We start from the raw sequence: 20,088 nt of genomic DNA on the forward strand, positions 1-20,088 counted from the left end.
CTCAGTATCTGATAGTTTACTTGCCTCTATTTCATTTAGTTGTCTTTGTGGGCATTCCTCCTTTCCCTTAACTGGGGGGTGTTTCTTTGTCTTCCCCTTATTCGTGAGACACTTCTCTTTTGCTTCTGCTTCTTAAATTGATCTGTCTTGATTTCCTGACTTTGTGGTGTAAAATTCTATGGTAGGAGATTGCTATTTTTTTTTTTCCTGGATCTTCCTCTGATGATGTCAGATGTTGACTCTGTCTGATCTTTGGCAGTCTGTTCCAAACTTTCAGGAATCTACTGTCTGTGTCTATCTCCTTCAGCTGTTAATCTAGTCACTCTGCACTCAGCAGGTTGCCTTAGACAGCTCAGGGCGGGGCAGAGTCCCTCCTGGGGGCAGGGACATGGGTCCTCTCACACTGCTACTGCTCAGGGGAGTGGTCTGCCTGAGCGAGAGGGCTGCTGCCATATGGGGGAGGAGTCAGCACCAGGATTCCACCAGCTACTCTCAGTTCTCTCCCCAAATCCTCCATCTGAAGTCTCTCCTTAAGTGTGTCTAGACCACTCTGTGCCCCTTTTAGCCAGGGATCTACTATCTGGGGCTGCCACTCTGTACTCAACAATCAGGCTTTAGCACTACTGGGCCAGGGGCAAGTCTTTCCTGGGGGCAGGGCTATGGTGTCCTCTTATAATGTTGCTGCTCAGGGGAGTGGCCTGCCTGAGCAAGATGGCAGCTGCCGTATGGGGGAGGAGTCAGCACCAGGATCCCGCCAGCTACTCTCTCAGTTCTCTCTCCAAAGCCTCCTTCCCCAGGCTCTCCTCAGGCATGTCTAGACCACTCTGCCCCGACCTTTGCCGGAGGCCAGGGTAGTGGCAGTTAGGTTGTGCTAAAGCTGATTCCTCTGTCTGTCCAAGGTTATAAGGCTCCACTCTCACTACTGTTCAGTTGTTTGTTCCAGGTGATTTCTCCACAATTTAGTTGTAATTCCAGATTGGTCCTGGGAAGAAGTGAGAGTAACTTCCACTCACTCCTCCACCAACTTGATTCTCTGGGTCTCTTTCTTTTACAGGCAGCTCTTCCTCAGTCTCTTTTGTTTCTCAAGATTCTATCTTTAATGTTTCCCAGTTTTATGCTTGTTCTTTAATACTTTTTGTACATACTCTACCTTAGTGAGCTCTTCTATTCCTATGACTTCAATTGCTACCATTATCTTCATATATCCAAACTCTGTGCCTATAGCTTCCCACACTATTCAACCCTGAGTTTCAGATTCTTTCATGAAGTGGCTTACCAGACATTTCCATCAAAATACCCCCTGGCACTCCAACTGTACCTTATAATAAGACCAATTGTATAACAGCTCCCACCATGTTCAAAAGTAAAACAACTTATCTTTTCCCTCCACCACCAATATCAAAAACATTCCCCATTCCTGATGTCGCAGACTGAGTTGTGTTCTCCTCTGTGTATCAGGCTCCTTTCTGGAGATAAGTTAGGAGAGCGGACAGTGAAATGCAATAGTCTAAACATCCCTTAAAAGAACACACAAATTAAGTTATATATCTGAAAATCTGGGAACAGGCAGAATAAATGCCTTTTGTTCATCTGCGTAACAAGAGGACAGTTTCTCCAGTATAAGCTCCTTCCCCACCAACCTAGAGCTAGTCTAGTGCCAAGTCAGCCACTTCTGGGAAACAATGAAAAAAATAGGAAGTGTAGGAGAAAAAGGCTTCTAATGAAATGTCCAGTCTTCCAGATGTCTTTTTTCTTTAATACAGTTTCAATTCTTTCATTCTTCAACATGCTCTTGGGCCCCTCTGTTGAAAAACTATAGTGTCCTATAAAGAGATTTTTCTCTATCTCTCCATATTGCAAATAAGGCATTTCCTACCTCATTGTCAGCTCCCAAAGCATTGATTTGCTCCAATTTGTAGGTCCAATATCTGGCTTCCTCCTCTGGTATATCTACCATGAAAAAGAAGAACACACATTACCAGATAAATGGTTTAATCACTGGATAATAACAGTGTTCAATCAAATGATCAAAATTAGAAGGGTGACAGCAATGGACTAATTTTACCGGTGGCTTCATTCTTGATATAAACATAATCTTTAATCTTTACAAAAACCTAAATAGTGTTCCATTATTCCAATGGATCAGAATTACTTAATTTTGTTTAAGGTATCAATACTATCGAAAATGATCTCCAGATTCAATGTGTCACTATCAAAATCCCAATGATTTTTTTAATAGAAATAGAAACCCCATCCTAAAATTAACATGGAATCTCAACAGATCCCAAACAGCCAAAATAATACTGAAAAATAAGAACAAAGCTGGAGGACTCACAGTTCCTAATTTCAAAACGTACTACAAAGCTGCAGTAACCATAACAGCATGGTACTTATATGAAGACAGATATATAGATCAACAGTCTAGAGAGCGAAGAAATAAACCCTCAGCATCAGAGGACTCAGTAGCCTCGCCCCAAGATGTGATTCCACTCCGTCCTATGTTGTCTAAGCTGCCTGCTGAGTGCAGAGTGGCAGCCACAGATAGTAGATCCCTGGCTAAAGGGGTCACAGAGAGGTCTGGAGATACTTGAGGAGAGACTGGGGAAGGAGGCTTTGGGGAGAGAACGGACAGAGGAGTCGGCAGGATCCCAGTACTGACTCCTCCCCCATACAGCAGAAGCCATACCCTGACACCAGGAGGGTGTCTGCCCCGCCCTGAGCTGTCTAAGGCAACCTGCTGAGTGCAGAGTGACTAGATTAACAGCTGAAGGAGATAGACACAGACAGTAGATTCCTGAAAGTTTGGAATAGACTGCCTAAGATCAGACAGAGTCAACATCTGACATCATCAGAGGCAGATCCAGGAAAAAAAAAAAAAAAAAGCAATCTCCTACCATAGAATTTTACACCACAAAGTCAGGAAATCAAGACAGATCAATTTAAGAAGCAGAAGCAAAAGAGAAGTGTCTCACGAATAAGGGGAAGACAAAGAAACACCCCCCAGTTAAGGGAAAGGAGGAATGCCCACAAAGACAACTAAATGAAATAGAGGTAAGTAAACTATCAGATACTGAGTTCCAAACAATGGTTCTGAGGAAGCTCAATGAGCCAGGGCAAGAGGAATAACATTTTATATAACATATTATAACTGTAATTAGTGAATAAAACATTAATATGTAATATATATAGTACCATTTTATAAGAAAAATAGTATATGCACATTTGAAAATACAAAAAGTAACATCAACATGTGAAAAACATCTCCAGTTTGTAAGGTTTTAAGAAACTCTTGTCCTTTTTGCATACCTGTATTTTCTGACCTTTCAACATAATAAAAAAACTACAAGTTGCTATTTTTAACATGCTATATAATTGAATAGAATATTTATAGGTTTCCAATTTATCCAAAAAAATTCCTTTGCCAATAATAGGACACTTATATTAAGTTGTTTTTTTGTTTTTGTTTTTTTTTTAGTGTTTAGACATTTATATAATTTACAAGGTGGTCCCCCTGATAATTTTAGTATCCACCTAGCACCATACATAATTACATGATTATTATTGACTATATTTCCTATGCTGTAATTTACATCCCCATGACTATTTTGTAAGTACCAATTTGTACTTAATTCCTTCACCTTTTTCATCCAGCCCCCCGAATCCTCAGTTTGTTCTCTGTATCTATGAGTCTGTTTCTGTTTTGTTTATTTTGTTCTTTAGATCCCATGCATAAGTGAAATCATACAGTATTTGCCTTTCTCTGTCTGATGTATTTCATTTAACATCATACCCTCTAGATCCAACCATATTGTTGCAAATGGTGAGATTGCATTCTTTTTTTTTTTAATTAATTTATTTACTTTTTAAATACATTTGTCTCTGCCTTCCCCCCACCTCTTTCCCTTGCCCCCTCCCACTTTCCCTCCCTCAGCTCTTCCCCTTTGGTTTTGTCCATGAGTCCTTGCTATATGTTCCTTGACTTTCCCCTTCCCTTCCCTTCCCCTGCCCCCCCCCCCTTCCCTCTTGTCTCTGTTGATTTCTTTTCCTTTCAGTGTTGCTGGTCATATTTTCCTTTCATCTTTGCATTGTTGGTTAGAACCATATCCCAAATGTAGTTATCACAGAGGCAAAAGCTTAGCACACCCATGTTAACTAGTATCAAAGACAGATTTCAATTATCTGAGATTTTACCTTTACAGTTATTCAAAAAAACATTTTTAGGCACCTATTATGTGTCCAGCAAACACTAGAGATACAAAAATAAACTACACAAGTACCTTCATGAAACTCAAAATCTATATAGAAATGTATATGGCTACCTAAGGCAATAAAATGATACAGTGTTGAGAGGAATGTTTATTTACAATGTAATAAGGGACAGACTGACAGACTTCTAGCATAAGCTCCACATAGCCATACATAGCAAAACTCTGTGGGGGGTGGTGTGTATAAATATATAAAATACATTTAAAGTATCTGGAAATACTCCTAAAGGCATACAGCAAATGAAGAAACTTTTACTCAAGAAAATCTACGAAAACTTTAAAACAGCCAATTTCTGTGGTAGTTGAACCAAGACCCATTCTTATCCTTTCCCTTCCTAGTTAACCAAGACAGAAACTCCATTTCAGATTAGTATAGCCAAGACGACAGCATTAAGAATACAAGTGACTAAGCAGCTATTAGCAAGAACTTCAAATACTTTTCCCTTCACCTACAACTCAGCTACAGACACACAAGAACATTTTCCTTTCTGTTTTTCTGAAGTAATAGTTGTTTTGAGCTTAGTTATATCTGAGCCTATTAGAAAATCATGCCACTTATGCTTAAATCACTAAAAGGTTCAACATAGAAGTAGACTGAAATCATACAACAGCAACAATAACAAAAGTATATATGAATATTAGTTTGAACAGCCAAAATTAAAATTAAACTAAATTAAATTAAAACAAGATTATCATATAAACCAATTAGATAAAAATATTAAAATTGTGAAATACAAATTGTTGGCAAAGATGTGTAGAAAAGAGACACCTCATAGTTGGTAAGAATATAAAATGGTACAATCTTTCTGACAAGTAACTTGGCAGTACTATGAAAATTAATGGTGCATATACCACTTGACCCATTCCTTAAATTCTACTTTAAGGACTTTATCCTAGACTCACAAATGGGCACAAATGCACAAAGCTTTTCATTACAATGGTTATGTAATATAAAAAAAACTGGACAAAACCTACATGTTAATTTATAAAGTATTGCTTAGACAATTTGTCATACAGGCAACTGTTCAGATCAGCAAGATAGGCCTTAAAGTAAAACATGGATGATGTCCAAGACAATGTGCTTTCATAGTTTATACAACACTATATACAGTCATGCAAAGCTTAAGAACAAGGTACATTTGGAGAAATGCATCAGTAGGCAATTTCGTCATAGTGTGAACATCATAGAATATACTTACACAAACCTAGATGATATAGCCTACTACACACCTAGGTTATATAGTATACCATCATCATATACAGGGTCCATCACTGACTGAAATGTCATTACATGGCCCATGACTGCATCACTATATATAGTATATAGAGCATCATCCAAATTTTGTCAAAATAAAATTTTTACAAAAGAAATTTCCTATGTCTAAGCTCAGACACAATAAAGTTAATAGTGGTTTACCTCTTTAACCACTGCAAAGGAGATGGGAGGAAGCAGGAAGAGAAACAACTTTTATCCATGTACATTTCCATACTATTAGAACTTTTACCAGGACCTGTATCTTTGTGATTTTTTTTTAATTACCTTTTAGCCCTGGCTGATGTGGCTCAGTGGACTGAGTGCGGCCAGTGAACCTAAAGGTTGCCGGTTCAATTCCCAGCCAGGGCACATGCCTGCGTTGCAGGCCAGATCCCCAGTAGGGGGCCCACGAGAGGCATTAATGTTTCTCTCCTCTTTCTCCCTCCCTTCCCCTGTCTGTAAAAATAAATAAATAAAAATCTTTTTTTTTTAATTACTATTCTATTTGTTAGCGCTACTTCGTTTTCTAAATTGACAGATCGTAGGTATATATTCAAGACAATAAATGTTAAAATATTATCAAAGGATAAATTATTGATGCTCTCTAACAAGTAGGTATTTCATAAGTCATTACAGTAAACAGTCACAGAAAACAAAATAACAAAGAGAATGCTTTTAGTGTGGATTCTTTAATTAGCACCATTCCAGTGGCAACTCTGCACCATCCCTGGGCTAGGCATTATAGAGAATAGAAAGGAAAAAGAGAATGTCCTCAAAGGAGATGGATGATAAGACAAAAGACACAGTAATGAAACAAGTAGCCAACAGTTTCAAACAATATGGTAAAAAGTATTAAATGATTTTTTAAATCTAATCAAATAAACTTACCAAAAGGCAACTCAAATCTTGCATCTAGCAAAATTTTATGAGGAGTTGGGTTTTTAGTTCCACAGATCTCATTGTCTTTCATTAGTGTCTCTGCCTCCAACGTGGACCACTCCCCAGGCCCTTCCTGGAAAACAGAGATCTAAGATTAAACTTTACTTTCTCATGTCTTCCCTCTTGGTTTAAGAGCCAGGTGTTTTTCTCTGAATTTCCTTGCTGGAGAACTTCTGAGGGTCACTCACATCCTGATGCGACAAACACAATACTGTCACCACCTGCCTTTCCTGCATGTGGCCTGTTATCCTTCTTTGGGGAGAGAGCAGCTCTTTGTAAGCCCACTGAGGACAGAATTCCTGAAGTACCAAACTGAAAAGCCAAGCACCTCCCTGGACCAATATTTAATCTGGGCAATTCTTTTTCTTTTTAATATTGTATTTTTTTTGGTGGGGGGGAGGGAGAAAGAGAGTGAGAGAAACATCTATATGTGAGAGATACATCAATTGGTTGCTTCTTTATCTGTGCAATTCTTAATGACTGTGTCACTTCACGTGTCACTATTTCTAGTCATTAAAGAGCTATTAACATTGCTAGTTAAGTAAACTTGAACTGAGGCCACAATGAAAATGAACTGCCCACTTGCCTAGGGGAGTAAAGACTTTGCCAGAACTAAAAGAAAACTAGAAAGGAGAGGCACATTTTCACCATCCCCATTCACAGAGAAAACTCATAGTCCACCGAAAAGTCAAACAGGAATACTAGAGATTCTGTCCAGGATCAAAGTGAGTGTCTATGGATAAATGATGCTGAGTTATGGTCTAATCTGAGAAAGTAGAATGGGAGTTCAGTCTTGAAAATAATGTACAGAGACAATGTGAATATCAATTGCCAAACCTTGTAGTTCCTTGAACTCTATTAGGGTTACTTGTGGAAGGAAGATGGAAACTGGTTCCCTAGGGATTGGTGATCTAAAGAAAAAAAGCAGAGAACAGGACCTGGCCAAGTGGCTGAGGAAGTTTACTTGGGCTCCTCCTAGGAAAATATCTTGGGGGAAAAGGTAAAAACCACAGGTACCCTAGATCAATCGAACACACACACACACACACACACACTCACAACCCTCCCGCCCCCTGCCGAGTACTCAGAATAGCTGTCTACCTGATGAGTCTAAAGAAGTGTTCTAGGTCCTCTGAGCTCAATCAGGGCAAAGGGAAGACCAGACCTAAATAAAACCAGGTTATACCTAAACCTCTGGGTAATGTAGGAATGAGCTGGTTGTGTGGCCTCTAATTAGCAAGCAGGCAGAGCAATCTGAGATGTATGGATGAATATTAGTTGAATGAAGCTAGATTGAGGAGAAGAACTACAACCACACCTACAAGGGGGCAATGTAAGGACTAACCTCATCTGACTGTCGAATAGTCTTCAGTGCAATCCACACGGTCCCCACCATGGTGTCCCAGATCAGTCCTTTGTTCCACACCTCCACACTCAGGCCCAGGTCCAGGCGACTAATCTCACTAAAGGAAAGAAGAAAATCCTTTAAAGAAATCCAGGTAATATGAAGCAAACAGCAACATGTTCTGTTTTGCTAAACCTTGAATGCTTTATCACCAAAATTCTGTCATTAGGGAAAATCAAAATGCCCCAGAATGCTGAAACCATTGTTTAGTTTCCTAAAAACCTATGTAAGGTATCCATAGAAAAATGCCCTTGTCAGACTATTCCCTCTACGGTGGACACTTAATCATGACTACATTAAGTGCAGTTTCACTTAAAAAAGTGAAGCCAAGCAATGAGAGTATTACTATGAGGGCTGCCTGCCTACAGTCTTCACCATTAAGCAATAGTCTTATATTTTTTTTGTTAATACTAATACCGCCCAAAACTTATACTTATGCACTGTATACAGGAGACTTTTAGAAAAAAAAGCAAGGCTTCTTCACAAGGTTTATGGAATGGAGTCTAAGCAAAAGTAAACAGACCCCTAAGAACATCTAAGTTTGATGGGAACATGTGGTCAGAGATAAGTAAGGGACACTAGAGTACACCGGTTCATATCATGCAGCCCCTGGAGAACCCATTATTTATTATCTATTAAAGTAGGCACTGTCACTTAAAAAATAATGATTATCACAGGATAATGATAAACACAATGATTTTCCTGCAATAATAACTAGGAAAGATTTAAAAAGAAACCATTCTGGCAAGAGCCAGATAACCACTAAGCAAAAGCAATGTCACACATGGTGGCATATCAGCTTTGAAGGGCTAACTCAAACTTAATTATAGTCTTAAGGTGAAACAGGCAAACACTTATGTTAATGCTAAAAAGTTTCACCAGAGAGCACTGGGATCCCGCCAGCTACTCTCTCAGTTCTCTCCCCAGGGCCTCCTTCCCCAGTCTCTCCTCAGGTGTCTCTAGCCCACTCTTCCCCGCCTTTGCTGGAGACGAGGATATACATTTTTCTACAGTGGTATCGTGAGCGACGTTCACGTGACTGAGCATCCTGCCAGAGTGGGCATTCTGCTGGACCACACCAACCAGAGGCTTCTGTCCATAAATGCAGGCAGTGAGCAGTTGCTGTTCATCATCAGGCACAGGTTTAGCGAGGGTGTTCACCCTGCCTTTGCCCTGGAGAAACCTGGAAAATGTACTTTGCACCTAGAGAGAAAGCCCCCGGACTCTGCAAGGCACAAGTGATCATGGGCTTTCAGAGTTCGAAAGAGCAATGATTTGAATTTGGGGGGTCTGTTCCTTCCCTTGGATGCTATACATCATTCAAAATGGCTCCCACACATTTGCACTAATAATAGGTACATGCACAGTGATCAGCATATGAGCAAAACCACGAAGAAACCTTGTCTTTCTAGGGCAGCGTGTGAGTAAGAAGGATGGAAAAAACAAGCTCTGCCCTGTGATTTCTACATGTTTGAGTTTTCCCTAAATTAAAAGGATGTGTACCTGACTTGGGAACCAAAATAGAGTAACGGACTTCCACCTGTTTTATTGGTAAAAGAAATCCTCAGAAGGACAGGTCTGAGTGAAGAGGGAAGATTGTGCTTGTAATAACTCACCCCTGAGAAGGAACACAGACTTTTCCCACAAGAAAAATGTCACCTCACTTCACCATAAGATGATAAATCCTAATCACTAGAAAAGTGTTTTAACCCTTCTAAGTTGACAATGAACTCTTTTGTAATAATATATGCTGTAGAACACAGGTCTCTTTTCTCTGAAATTTTAAATGTAGAAAAGTGCTGGATATTAGAAATTTCCATTTTGTTAAATAAATGGTTAGAGTCTATAAAACAAACCAACAAAAAAGTTTCACCAGAAAGTTCTTATTGAAACACAAGTCTATTTGAGAGGAAATGCGAGAAAGATGAGAAAAGGCCAATTCCCACAGAAAAAAACCCAGAAAGATATTCTCAGGAAAACAACAGCTATTCATCACAAGTAAAAGTTTCAAGTTAAGACTTCAGAGAAAAGCTTGGCTTCCCTGTTGTACTATTAAGATAAATTGTCTCAGATTCACAACTTTGGGATGTAGTATTATAGCCATAAAATTCATATCAAGTGTGTTAAAAATGAGTGAAGCAAAGAAAATTTGCCCCTTTCACATAAATACAATAAAATATAGAATGTAATAATGGGCTTGTTTGTTCATTTATTTAATGTTTCCTGAGTGCACACATATGGCTTAGTACTGTGGCGAAGTCACACAATATAAGACCTAGTTCCTGTTTCTAAAAACTTCCAAGCTATCTGGAAAGCTATGCAAAACCACAAAGCAGATAACAAACCCAGTCACTAGGTTACAATGTTCACAGCAGGAAAACTAAGCATTCTGTCACAGTTTAACATAACCTGATTAGTTGATTAGCCTTGGAAAATACACATAACCATCAATACCTTTTGAATCTATTAAAAAAAAATTGGGGGATGTGTGTGCAATAATCCCAGTGCAACTCCTAACTAGTATATCAAGCCCTTGGATAATGTAAATAGCCAGAGACCTTTAAGAGCTTGACCTGGACAGATGAAAAAGAAAATCTATCTTCAGGGAACTCTGGGGAGTAAGTCTGAAACAATGAGGATACCTTCTACAAGCCTCTTTTCTCATTTATGTTTGCTTAGCAGGCCCAATTATGAGAAGCCTAAGAACTCTTTTTATGCCTCATTCCCAGAGGTCTGGGGATGTTTCTTCTATTACTTAACTCAATCAACAGTATATGTGCACATGTGTGTGTATACAAGATTGTAGGGAAGGAAAATTCTCAATATTAAGTGAACATCCTTTCCTTGCCCTTAAGATATGATCTAGTCCTGAAAATAAAATACAGAAATATTGAAGATAAAAAACGAGAAATACTGAAATAAATATTAGATACTGCCATATAATACATCAGGGAAAAGAAAAAAAGAGAAAGGGAGACAAGAGACCCGCAATGGAGTTGCCAGCTGACAAAAGGACAGGGTAGGAGGATAAAGAATAGGAGCAGAAAAATAGAGAAAGTAGCTAATAAAACTCACATGTAAAAGAAGAGGGCAAAATTCACACAGAATCTCAAAGTGAGAGACAGGAAAGGAAATTCACACACATCACAGGAGGGTTGGAAGGGAAAGTGTTACGGGATATTGGAAAATAAACATACAAGAATAAAGCTAGCAATGGTGATGAAAGGCTGCAGAAGATCGCTATGTTTCACATGCTGGGGTGTCCAACCTGCAGCCCACATGCCACATGCAGCCCAGGATGGTTATGAATGCGACCCAACACAAAATCCTGAATTTACTTAAAACATTGAGATTTTTTGTGATGTGTCACAATGTACTTACTGTGTGGCCCGAGAAAACTCTTCTTCTTCCAGTGTGGCCCAGTGATGCCAAAAGGTTAGACACCCCTGCCAGTGATTATTACAGTCAACAGGAAGTTGGAAGAAGGTATGATTGCTAGGTTTACATACCATAGCCAGAACTGTGTTATGGCTAACATAATGGTACGGGAAGAGAGATGAATAAACTGTTTATAACTGATGTCACACACTACACGTGGAAAAAAAAACAGGGACTCAAGATGGCGACAGAGTAGATGGATGTTACTTTCACCTCCTCCCAGGACCAAACTGGAATTACAACTAAAATATAGAGCATTCAACCTGAATAATCAACTGAAGACTAGCTTAAGAGAAGTCTTATAACCAAGGGTTTGCAAAAGATGCCACATTGAAATTGGTTGAAAGGGTGAGACATGAAAACGGTGATTTTTTTCAGATATATCTTCCTCAAGCAAAGGAAGCAAAAGAAAAAAGAAATAAACAGTGCTACATGAAACTAATAAGTTTTTGCACAGCAAAATGAAAAGACAACCCACAGAATGGGAGGACATATTTGCCAATGAAACATCAGGTAAGAGGTTCATATCCAAAATTTATAAAGAACTTATAAAACTCAAAACCAAACAATCCAATTAAAAACTGGGCAAATGACCTGAATAGACACTTCTCCAAAGAGGACATACAGATGGCCAACAGACATACGAAAAGGTGCTCAACATCACTAATCATCAGAGAAACACAAATTAAAACCATAATAAAATATCACCTCACACCTGTCAGAATGGCCATCATCAATAAATCAACAAACAAGTATAGGTGAGGATATGGAGGAAAAGGGGATTCTTCGCACTCTTGGCAGGAATGCAGATTGGTACAGCCATGGTGAAAAGCAGTATGGAGGTACCTCAGAAAATTAAAAATGGAACTGCCTTAGACCCAGCAATTCCACTTCTGGAAATATATTAGAAGAAAACCAAAACATTGATACAAAAGAATACATGCACCCCTATGTTCACTGTAGCATTACTTACAATAAATAGCCAAGATCTGGAAGCAGCCCAAGTGCCCATCAGTAGATAAATAAATAAAAAAGCTGTGGTGGTTGGTGTGACTCAGTGGAGCAAGTGCCCACCTGAGAACCAAAAGGTTGCTGATTTGATTCCCTGTCAGGGCACATGCCTGGGTTGTAGGCCAGGTTACCAGTTGGGGGCACACAAAAGAGAGGCAAGCCAGTTGATATATCTCTCACACATCAATGTTTCTCTCCCTCACTTTCCCCCTCCCTTCTCCTCTAAAAAAATAATTAATGAAATATCTTAAACATTTCGTTAAAAAAAAAAAAAAAAGTGGTGGTACACTTGCCCGACAGAAAACTACTTGGCCATAAAAAAGAAGGAAATCTTATCTTTTGGGACAGCATGGATAGATCTGGAGAGCATTATGCTAAGTCAAATAAGCCAGTCAGAGAAAGACAAATACCATATGATTTCACTTATATGTGGAATCTACTAAACAAAATAAACTAACAAAGTAGAAACATTCACAAATACAGAGAAAAGAATGCCAGTTCTGAGAGGAGCTTAGAGGGCTAGGTGAAAAAGGGGAAGGGATTAAGTGGGGGGAAAAAAACCCTCATAAACACAGACAACAGTAGGTTATCACCACAGGGAAATGGGGGTGGAGGGAAGTTGAAGAAGGTAAAAGGGAGGATAAGCAGTGACAGAAGGAGACTTGACTTCAGACGGTGAACAACAATACAACATACAGATGATGTATTATAGATTTGTAAACCTGAAACCTATACAGTTTTATTAACCAATGTCACTCAGTAAATTCAATTTTAAAAAAAGAAAAAAGAAACAAGTGATATCACTCTCATGTTACTGTAACTAAAAATGGGAATACTGAGAGAGAGGCAACCAGTGAGAAAGTTGACGCCATTGGCCTCTTTCTTCTTGAAGCCCCAGTTTACCCTCAGCTTCCAGGATACTACCATCTCCTGTCTCTTTGTGCCTCTATGTTCATTCCTTCTTAGTTCCATTTGTCCCCTATTTAAATGCTGGTGCTCTCTAGGCTCTACTCCCAGCCCTATTCTCACCCTACATGCTGTCTGGCTTTCTCATCTATGCTTATGAGTTTAACTGACCAAAATATTTATCCAACCCAGAATTCTTCCCTGAGAGCCAAGTTCAGGTTTCTAACTATCTTCTCTACCTTATATCCAACATATCTTGTAAGAATCTCAAATATAAGCTTATGCATAACTGATTTGATAGTATCACCTATCCTAATGAGTGGCACACCACTCAGTCAATCATCCAAGACAAATCTTGGCTCTACCTGCTTAATATCTTCTAGCCATCCTTTTCTCCCGATCCCTTCTACTATTGCCTTAGCCCAGGCCATCACAATCTTATCCTTTAACTATTATAATAAAGTTTCCTAAATGGTACTATAAAAAGCAACATTATTAAAAGCCTGGAGAATTGGAATGTGTCTACATAAAAATAATAGTCATCCCTATGTTTCTCTGAGATGCACTATAAACCTGCAAAGCAATTTCACTTTGATTTCAAACTTCACAGAAATTTTAATATATTTTCGTGTTTGATCTTCTCATGCTCACCTTGCAAAAAAAACAGGTATAACCTTGTAAGAAAGGTAGAACTTCACAGATATAAAAACTGGCATTCAGAGAAGCTAAGTGATCTACCCACCCTTCAAAATGATATTCTATATTTTCTCTCCCCTTTTCTAGATCAGGGGAAAGATTCCTGAAACTTAAGAAGGAAAAAAAGAAAGAATCAAGTTTTAAAAAGCCAGTACTTACAATCATAATATACTAAATGCTGTGTCATGTGTGAGAAATTCTCCTAATGTTTACGCATTTTATTAATAAGGGAAATGTAGGACATTTTACTACAAACAGCAAAAGGATTATAAGCACAGAAATTTTCAGCCTCCAGAGCAGGTAACTTGGGTACAGACAGACATACAGTCTCTCACATACATAACCACATTCCTTCAAGGAGCCCTCTGAGAACCAAAAAAAGATTATGTTTAATATCATGCTAACTATGTTGTATCATATCTTAATTCTGACTACTAGGGAAAACTGACTAGGTAGTATTTTCACATACATAAATTATTTGGGAGTTTACTCACATTTATAATTTGTCTCTAAGAATAGATTATGAATCCACAAAAGAACAAAATTGCAGATAATACTTCACCTGCCACATACCTCACTTGTTCCTGTAACTGTAGTTTTTAAAAAAGGACATTTAACATACATTAAAATGTTTTATAATATTTAACATATTTTATAAATCTTACACATACACAAAATCTTAGGTCTGTACTGTTTAATTCAATGTATTTACCTTGGAATGATTATCAAACATTATGAGTATGCTGTTGCTATAAAGTACTTACAACATAAAATCTTGTTCCCAGGAAGGATGATCGCCACGAACTGCTACAGTTGTACTCTTCACATTCTGCACTTTCAGGGTCACATACGTGTTAAATTTGTCTTTGAAAAAAATGCAAAACGAAGATGTAATACTTAGTGCTCAGACTGTTACACAATCTTACAAAGCCCTTGGAATTAAATAATATCCAAATTAAAAATTTATACATAGAGTAAAACAATGAAAATATATATTCTACAAAGCAGCATCATTCTAAGCATAACAGAGTTGCAAAAAATACAAAACACATACTTCCTTCAAAAGAGTTATCTGTAACAATGTTTTGAAAATTTAAGAAATGTATTCTAAATAAAGGTTCATAAAACACAATATGAGATACATGGATATCTCCTACTCTATTTTTTTTCTTCTTTTTTTTATTTATTTTTTCAAATACATTTGTCTCTGCCTACCTCCAACCACTTTCCCTTGCCCCCTCCCTCCTTCCCTCCCTCAGCTCTTCCCCTTTGGTTTTCTCCATGAGTCCTTGCTATATGTTCCTTGACTTTCACCTTCCCTTCCCTTTCCCTGCCCCCTCTCCCTCCTTCCGTCTTGTCTCTGTTGATTTCTTTTCCTTTCAGTGTTGCTGATCTTATTTCCCTTGCATCTTTGTATTGTTGGTTAGGTTCCACTTATAGGTGAGATCATATGGTATTTGTCTTTCGCTCCCTGGCTTATTTTGCTTAGCATAATGCTCTCCATTTCCATCCATGCTGTTGCGAAGTTTAGTAGTTCTTTTTTTCTTTCTCCTGCGTAGTATTCCATTGTGTATATGTACCATGATTTTTTGATCCACTCATCTACTGATGGGCATTTAGGTTGCTTCCAACACTTGGCTATTGTAAATTGGGCTGCTATGAACTTTGGGGTGCAGAGGTTCTTTTGTATTGGCGTTTGGGGATTCTTAGGGTATAGTCCCAGCAGGGGAATCACTGGATCAAAAGGCAGTTCCATTTTCAGCTTTTTGAAGAAATTCCACACTGCTTTCCACAGTGGCTGCACCAGTCTGCATTCCCACCAACAGTGGACTAGGGTTCCCTTTTCTTCACAGCCTCGCCAGCACCTGTTGTTTGTGGATCTGCTTATGATGGCCATTCTGACCGGTGTGAGGTGGTACCTCATGGTGGTTTTGATCTGCATTTCTCTGATGGCTAGTGATGCTGAGCATCCTTTCAAATTATCTCTCGGCCCTCTGTATCTCCTCCTTGGAAAAGCGTCTGCCCAGGTCCTTTGCCCATTTTTTGATTGGATCGTTTGTCTTCTTGGAGTGGAGTCAAGTGAGTTCTTTATATATCTTGGAGATCACACCTCTATCTGATGTATCATTAGCAAATATATTTTCCCATACGGTTGGCTCCCTTTTCATTTTGCTGATGTTTTCTTTCGCCATGCAGAAGCTTATTTTGATGAGGTCCTACTTGTTTATTCTTTCCTTTATGTCCCTTCCTTTAGGAGACATATCGGTGAAAACATTGCTGCGTGGATATCTGAGAGTTTCCTGCCAATGTTCTCCTCTAGGACTTTAATGGTGTTGCAACTTATACTTAAGTCTTTTATCCATCTTGAGTTTATTTTTGTGTATGGTGTCAGCTGATGATCCAATTTCAATTTTTTGCATGTAGCTGTCCAGCTCTGCCAACACCATTTGTTGAAGAGGCTATTATTGCTCCTTTTTATGCTTCTGCCCCTTTTGTCAACTATCAGTTGCCCATACTGACCTGGGCTTATTTCTGGGCTTTCTATTCTGTTCCACTGGTCTATGGATCTGTTCTTGTGCCAGTACCAGATTGTTTTGAGTATAGTGGCTTTGTAGTATAGTTTGATGTCCGGTATTGTGATCCCTCCTACTTTGTGTTTCCTTCTCAAATTTGCTGCAGCTATTCGGGGTCATGTACGACTCCATATAAATTTTTTAAATGTCTGTTCTATTTCTGTGAAATACGACTTTGGTATCTTAATAGGGATTGCGTTGAATCTATAAATTGCTTTGGGTAGTATGGACATTTTGATGATATTAATTCTTCCAATCCATGAGCACAGTATATGCTTCCATTTAGTTCTGTCTTCCTTAATTTCTCTCTTCAATGTTGTATAGTTTTCTGCATACAGGTCTTTTTCCTCCTTGGTTAAATTTATTCCTAGGTACTTTATTTTTCTTGTCGCTGTATCGAATGGTGTTTTTTCCTGATTTCTTCTTCTTCTCTTTCATTGCTGGTGTACAAAAATGCCTTTGATTTCTGAATGTTGACTTTGTATCCTGCTGTTTTGCCAAATTCACTTATTAGGTTGAGGAGTTCTTTGGTAGTCTACAGGGTTCTCTATGTACACTATCATGTCATCTGCAAACAATGATAACTTTACTTCCTCCTTTCCTATTTGGATGCCTTTTATTTCTTTTTCTTGTCTGACCACTGTGGCTAGGACTTCCAATACGATGTTGAAAAGAAGCGGTGAACGCGGACATCCTTGTCATGTTCCCGATCTTAGTGGGAAAGCTTTCAGTTTTTGCCCATTGAGTATGATGTTGGCTGTAGGTTTTTCATATATGGCCTTTATACGTTGAGGAATGCCCCATTTATTCCCATTTTGCTGAGTGTTTTGATCATAAATGGGGGATGTACCTTATCGAATGCTTTTTCTGCATCTATCGAGATGATCATGTGGTTTTTGTCTTTTCTTTTGTTTATGTGATGTATTACGTTTCTTGACTTGCGTATATTGAACCGTCCCTGCATCCCTGGGATGAATCCCACTTGATCGTGGTGGATAATCTTTTTAATGTATTGCTGGATGCGGTTTGCCAATATTTTGCGGAGGATTTTAGCATCTACGTTCATCAGCGAAACTGCCTGCAGTTTTCTTTCTTTGTAGGGTCTTTATCTGGTTTTGGGATTAGGGTGATGCTGGCCTCATAAAAGGAGTCTGGGAGTCTTTCCTCCTCTTGGATTTTTTGGAATAGTCTGAGAAGGACAGGGGTTAGCGCTTCCTTAAATGTTTTGTAAAATTCTCCTGGGAAACCGTCCGGCCCTGGGCGTTTGTGTGCCGGGGGTTTCTTGATTACTGCTTCAATTTCCCCAGCTGTTATCGGTCTGTTCAAGCTTTCTGTTCTTCCTCCTTCAGTGTTGGAAGATTATACTTTCCTAGAAATGTGTCCATTTCATCAAGGTTTTCAAATTTCTTGGCATATAATTGTTCATAGTAGTTTCTGACGAAACTTTGTATTTCTGTGGTATCAGTTGTTATTTCTCTTTCATTTCTGAATTATTGATTTGGGTCCTCTTCCTTTTCTTCTCGATGAGTCTGCTTAAAGGCTTGTCAATTTTATTTATCTTTTCAAAGAACCAGCTTCTGGCTTGGTTGATCCTTTGAATTGTTCTTTTCATCTCTATGTCATTCAGTTCTGCTCTAATCTTGACTATTTCCTTCCTTCTACTTGCTCTGGGATTTATTTGTTGTTGTCTCTCCAGTTCTTGAAGTTGTAGTGTTAGATCTTTTATTTGAAATGTTTGTCTTTTTTAGATAGACCTGTATTGCTGTGAACTTCCCTCTCAGGACCGCCTTTGCTGTGTCCCATAGGTTTTGGACTGTTGTATGTTCATTTTCATTTGTTTCCAGAAATTTTTTGATTTCTTCTCTTATCTCATTATTGACCCATTCATTGTTTAATAGTCTACTGTTCAGTCTCCATGAGTTTGCAAGTTTTTGAAGTTTCTCTTTGAGGTTGATTTCCAGTTTCAAGCCCTTGTGGTCCGAGAAAAAGTTTGGTATTATTTCAATTTTCCTGAATTTGCTGAGGTTTGCTTTGTGTCCTATCATGTGGTCTATCTTTGAAAAACTGCCATGCGCCTTTGAAAAGAATGTGTATTTTTCTTCTTTGGGATGTAAGGTTCTATATATGTCAGTTAGGTCTCTTTGATTCAGTGTGTCATTCAGCGCCACAATATGTTTATTAATGTTTTGTTTGGAAGATCTGTCCATTTTTGACAGTGGAGTGTTGAAATCCCCTACTATCAGTGTGTTGCTGTCTGTATCTTTTTTGAAGTCATCCAACAATTTCCTTATGAACTTGGGGGCTCCTATATTGGGAGCATATAAGCTTACAACGTTGATGTCTTCTTGATAGATTCTTCCTTTAAGTATTATAAAGTGCCCCTCTGGATCTCTTTTTATGGCCTTTGTTTTGAAATCTACTTTGTCTGATACAAGTACGGCAACCCCGGCCTTTTTCTCATGCCCATTTGCTTGGAATATTTTTTTCCATCCCTTTACTTTCAATCTGTGTAGGTGTTTTGCTCCGTGGTGGGTCTCTTGTAGGCAGCATATGTGTGGGTCATGTTTTCTTATCCATTCAGCTACCTTGTGTCTTTTGACGGGGGCATTTAGTCCATTCACGTTGAGAGAGATTATTGATAGAAACTTAACTCATATTTTCTCTTTGTACCTGTGCTCCTCTCTCTCTCATTCTTTTCCTTCATCTGCTTAAACCAGTCCCCTTAGCATATCTTGGAGTGCTGGTTGGGTAGAGATGTATTCTTTTAGCCTTCTCTTGTCTGGGAAACTCCGTATTTCCCCTTCTATTTTAATTGAGAGCCTTGCTGGGTAGAGCAGCCTTGGCTGTAGGCCCCTGCTTTTCATGACTTGGAATATTTGTTGCCATTCCCTTCCGGCTTGTAGTGTTTCTGTTGAGAAGTCAGCTCCTAGGCGTATTGGGGCCCCCGTGTATGTTACTTTCTCCTTCTCCCTTGCTGCCTTGAGGATTCTCTCTTTGTCTTTGATAGTTGCCATTTTAATGATGATGTGTCTTGGAGTGGACCTCCTTGGGTCCCTCTTGAGTGGGGTCCTCTGTGCCTCCTGGATCCATGAGAGGTTTCTCTCCTCAAATTGGGGAAATTTTCCATCATTACTTTTTCGAGGAGGTTCTCTATCCCTTGCTCCTCTTCTCCATCTGGTATCCCTATTATACGGATATTATTGCGTTTCAGGTTGTCCTGCATTTCCCTAAATGCCTCTTCGTTCTTTTTGAGTCTTTTTTCCATTTCTTGTTCTTTCTGGGAGCTTTTTTCTACCTTATCCTCCATCTCACTGATTCGATCCTCGGCTTCATCCAGCCTGCTTTGGATTCCTCCTACTGTGTTCTTCAATTCAGAAATGGTATTCTTCATATCCTCTTGTGTCTTCTTGATAGTTTCTATGTCCTTTTCCAAGTTGATATAGTTTGTTGTAAGATCCTGATAGTTTCTCTGCAGTTTCTGATAGCTATCTTTGAGCTGGCTGAGCTCATTGAGCTTCCTTAGAACCATTGTTTTGAATTTAATATCTGATAGTTCCCTTGCCTCTATTTCATTTAGCTCTCTGTGTGAGGAGTCCCCTT

The 20,088-nt window shown here is 38.8% G+C and overlaps 1 protein-coding gene across 2 annotated transcripts in view; it reads right to left on the reverse strand.

The window, feature by feature from the left end:
- Positions 1–20,088, reverse strand: part of UNC13B (unc-13 homolog B) — a 208,162-nt gene that overhangs the window by 160,875 nt on the left and 27,199 nt on the right. For both annotated transcript variants that reach the window (XM_054584694.1, XM_054584693.1), the window contains exons 3-6: positions 14,680–14,779; positions 7,805–7,922; positions 6,409–6,532; positions 1,877–1,950 (exon numbers count right to left, since the gene is read on the reverse strand). In XM_054584694.1, coding sequence (XP_054440669.1) covers positions 1,877–1,950; positions 6,409–6,532; positions 7,805–7,922; positions 14,680–14,779 — 416 coding nt within the window. The remainder of the gene's footprint in view (positions 1–1,876; positions 1,951–6,408; positions 6,533–7,804; positions 7,923–14,679; positions 14,780–20,088) is intronic.

This window comes from Pteronotus mesoamericanus, unplaced genomic scaffold (genome assembly GCF_021234165.1).
Source record: "Pteronotus mesoamericanus isolate MK-2021 breed Mesoamerican mustached bat unplaced genomic scaffold, CSHL_Meso_final contig_78, whole genome shotgun sequence".
In the NCBI taxonomy this organism is placed as follows: Eukaryota; Metazoa; Chordata; class Mammalia; order Chiroptera; family Mormoopidae; genus Pteronotus; species Pteronotus mesoamericanus.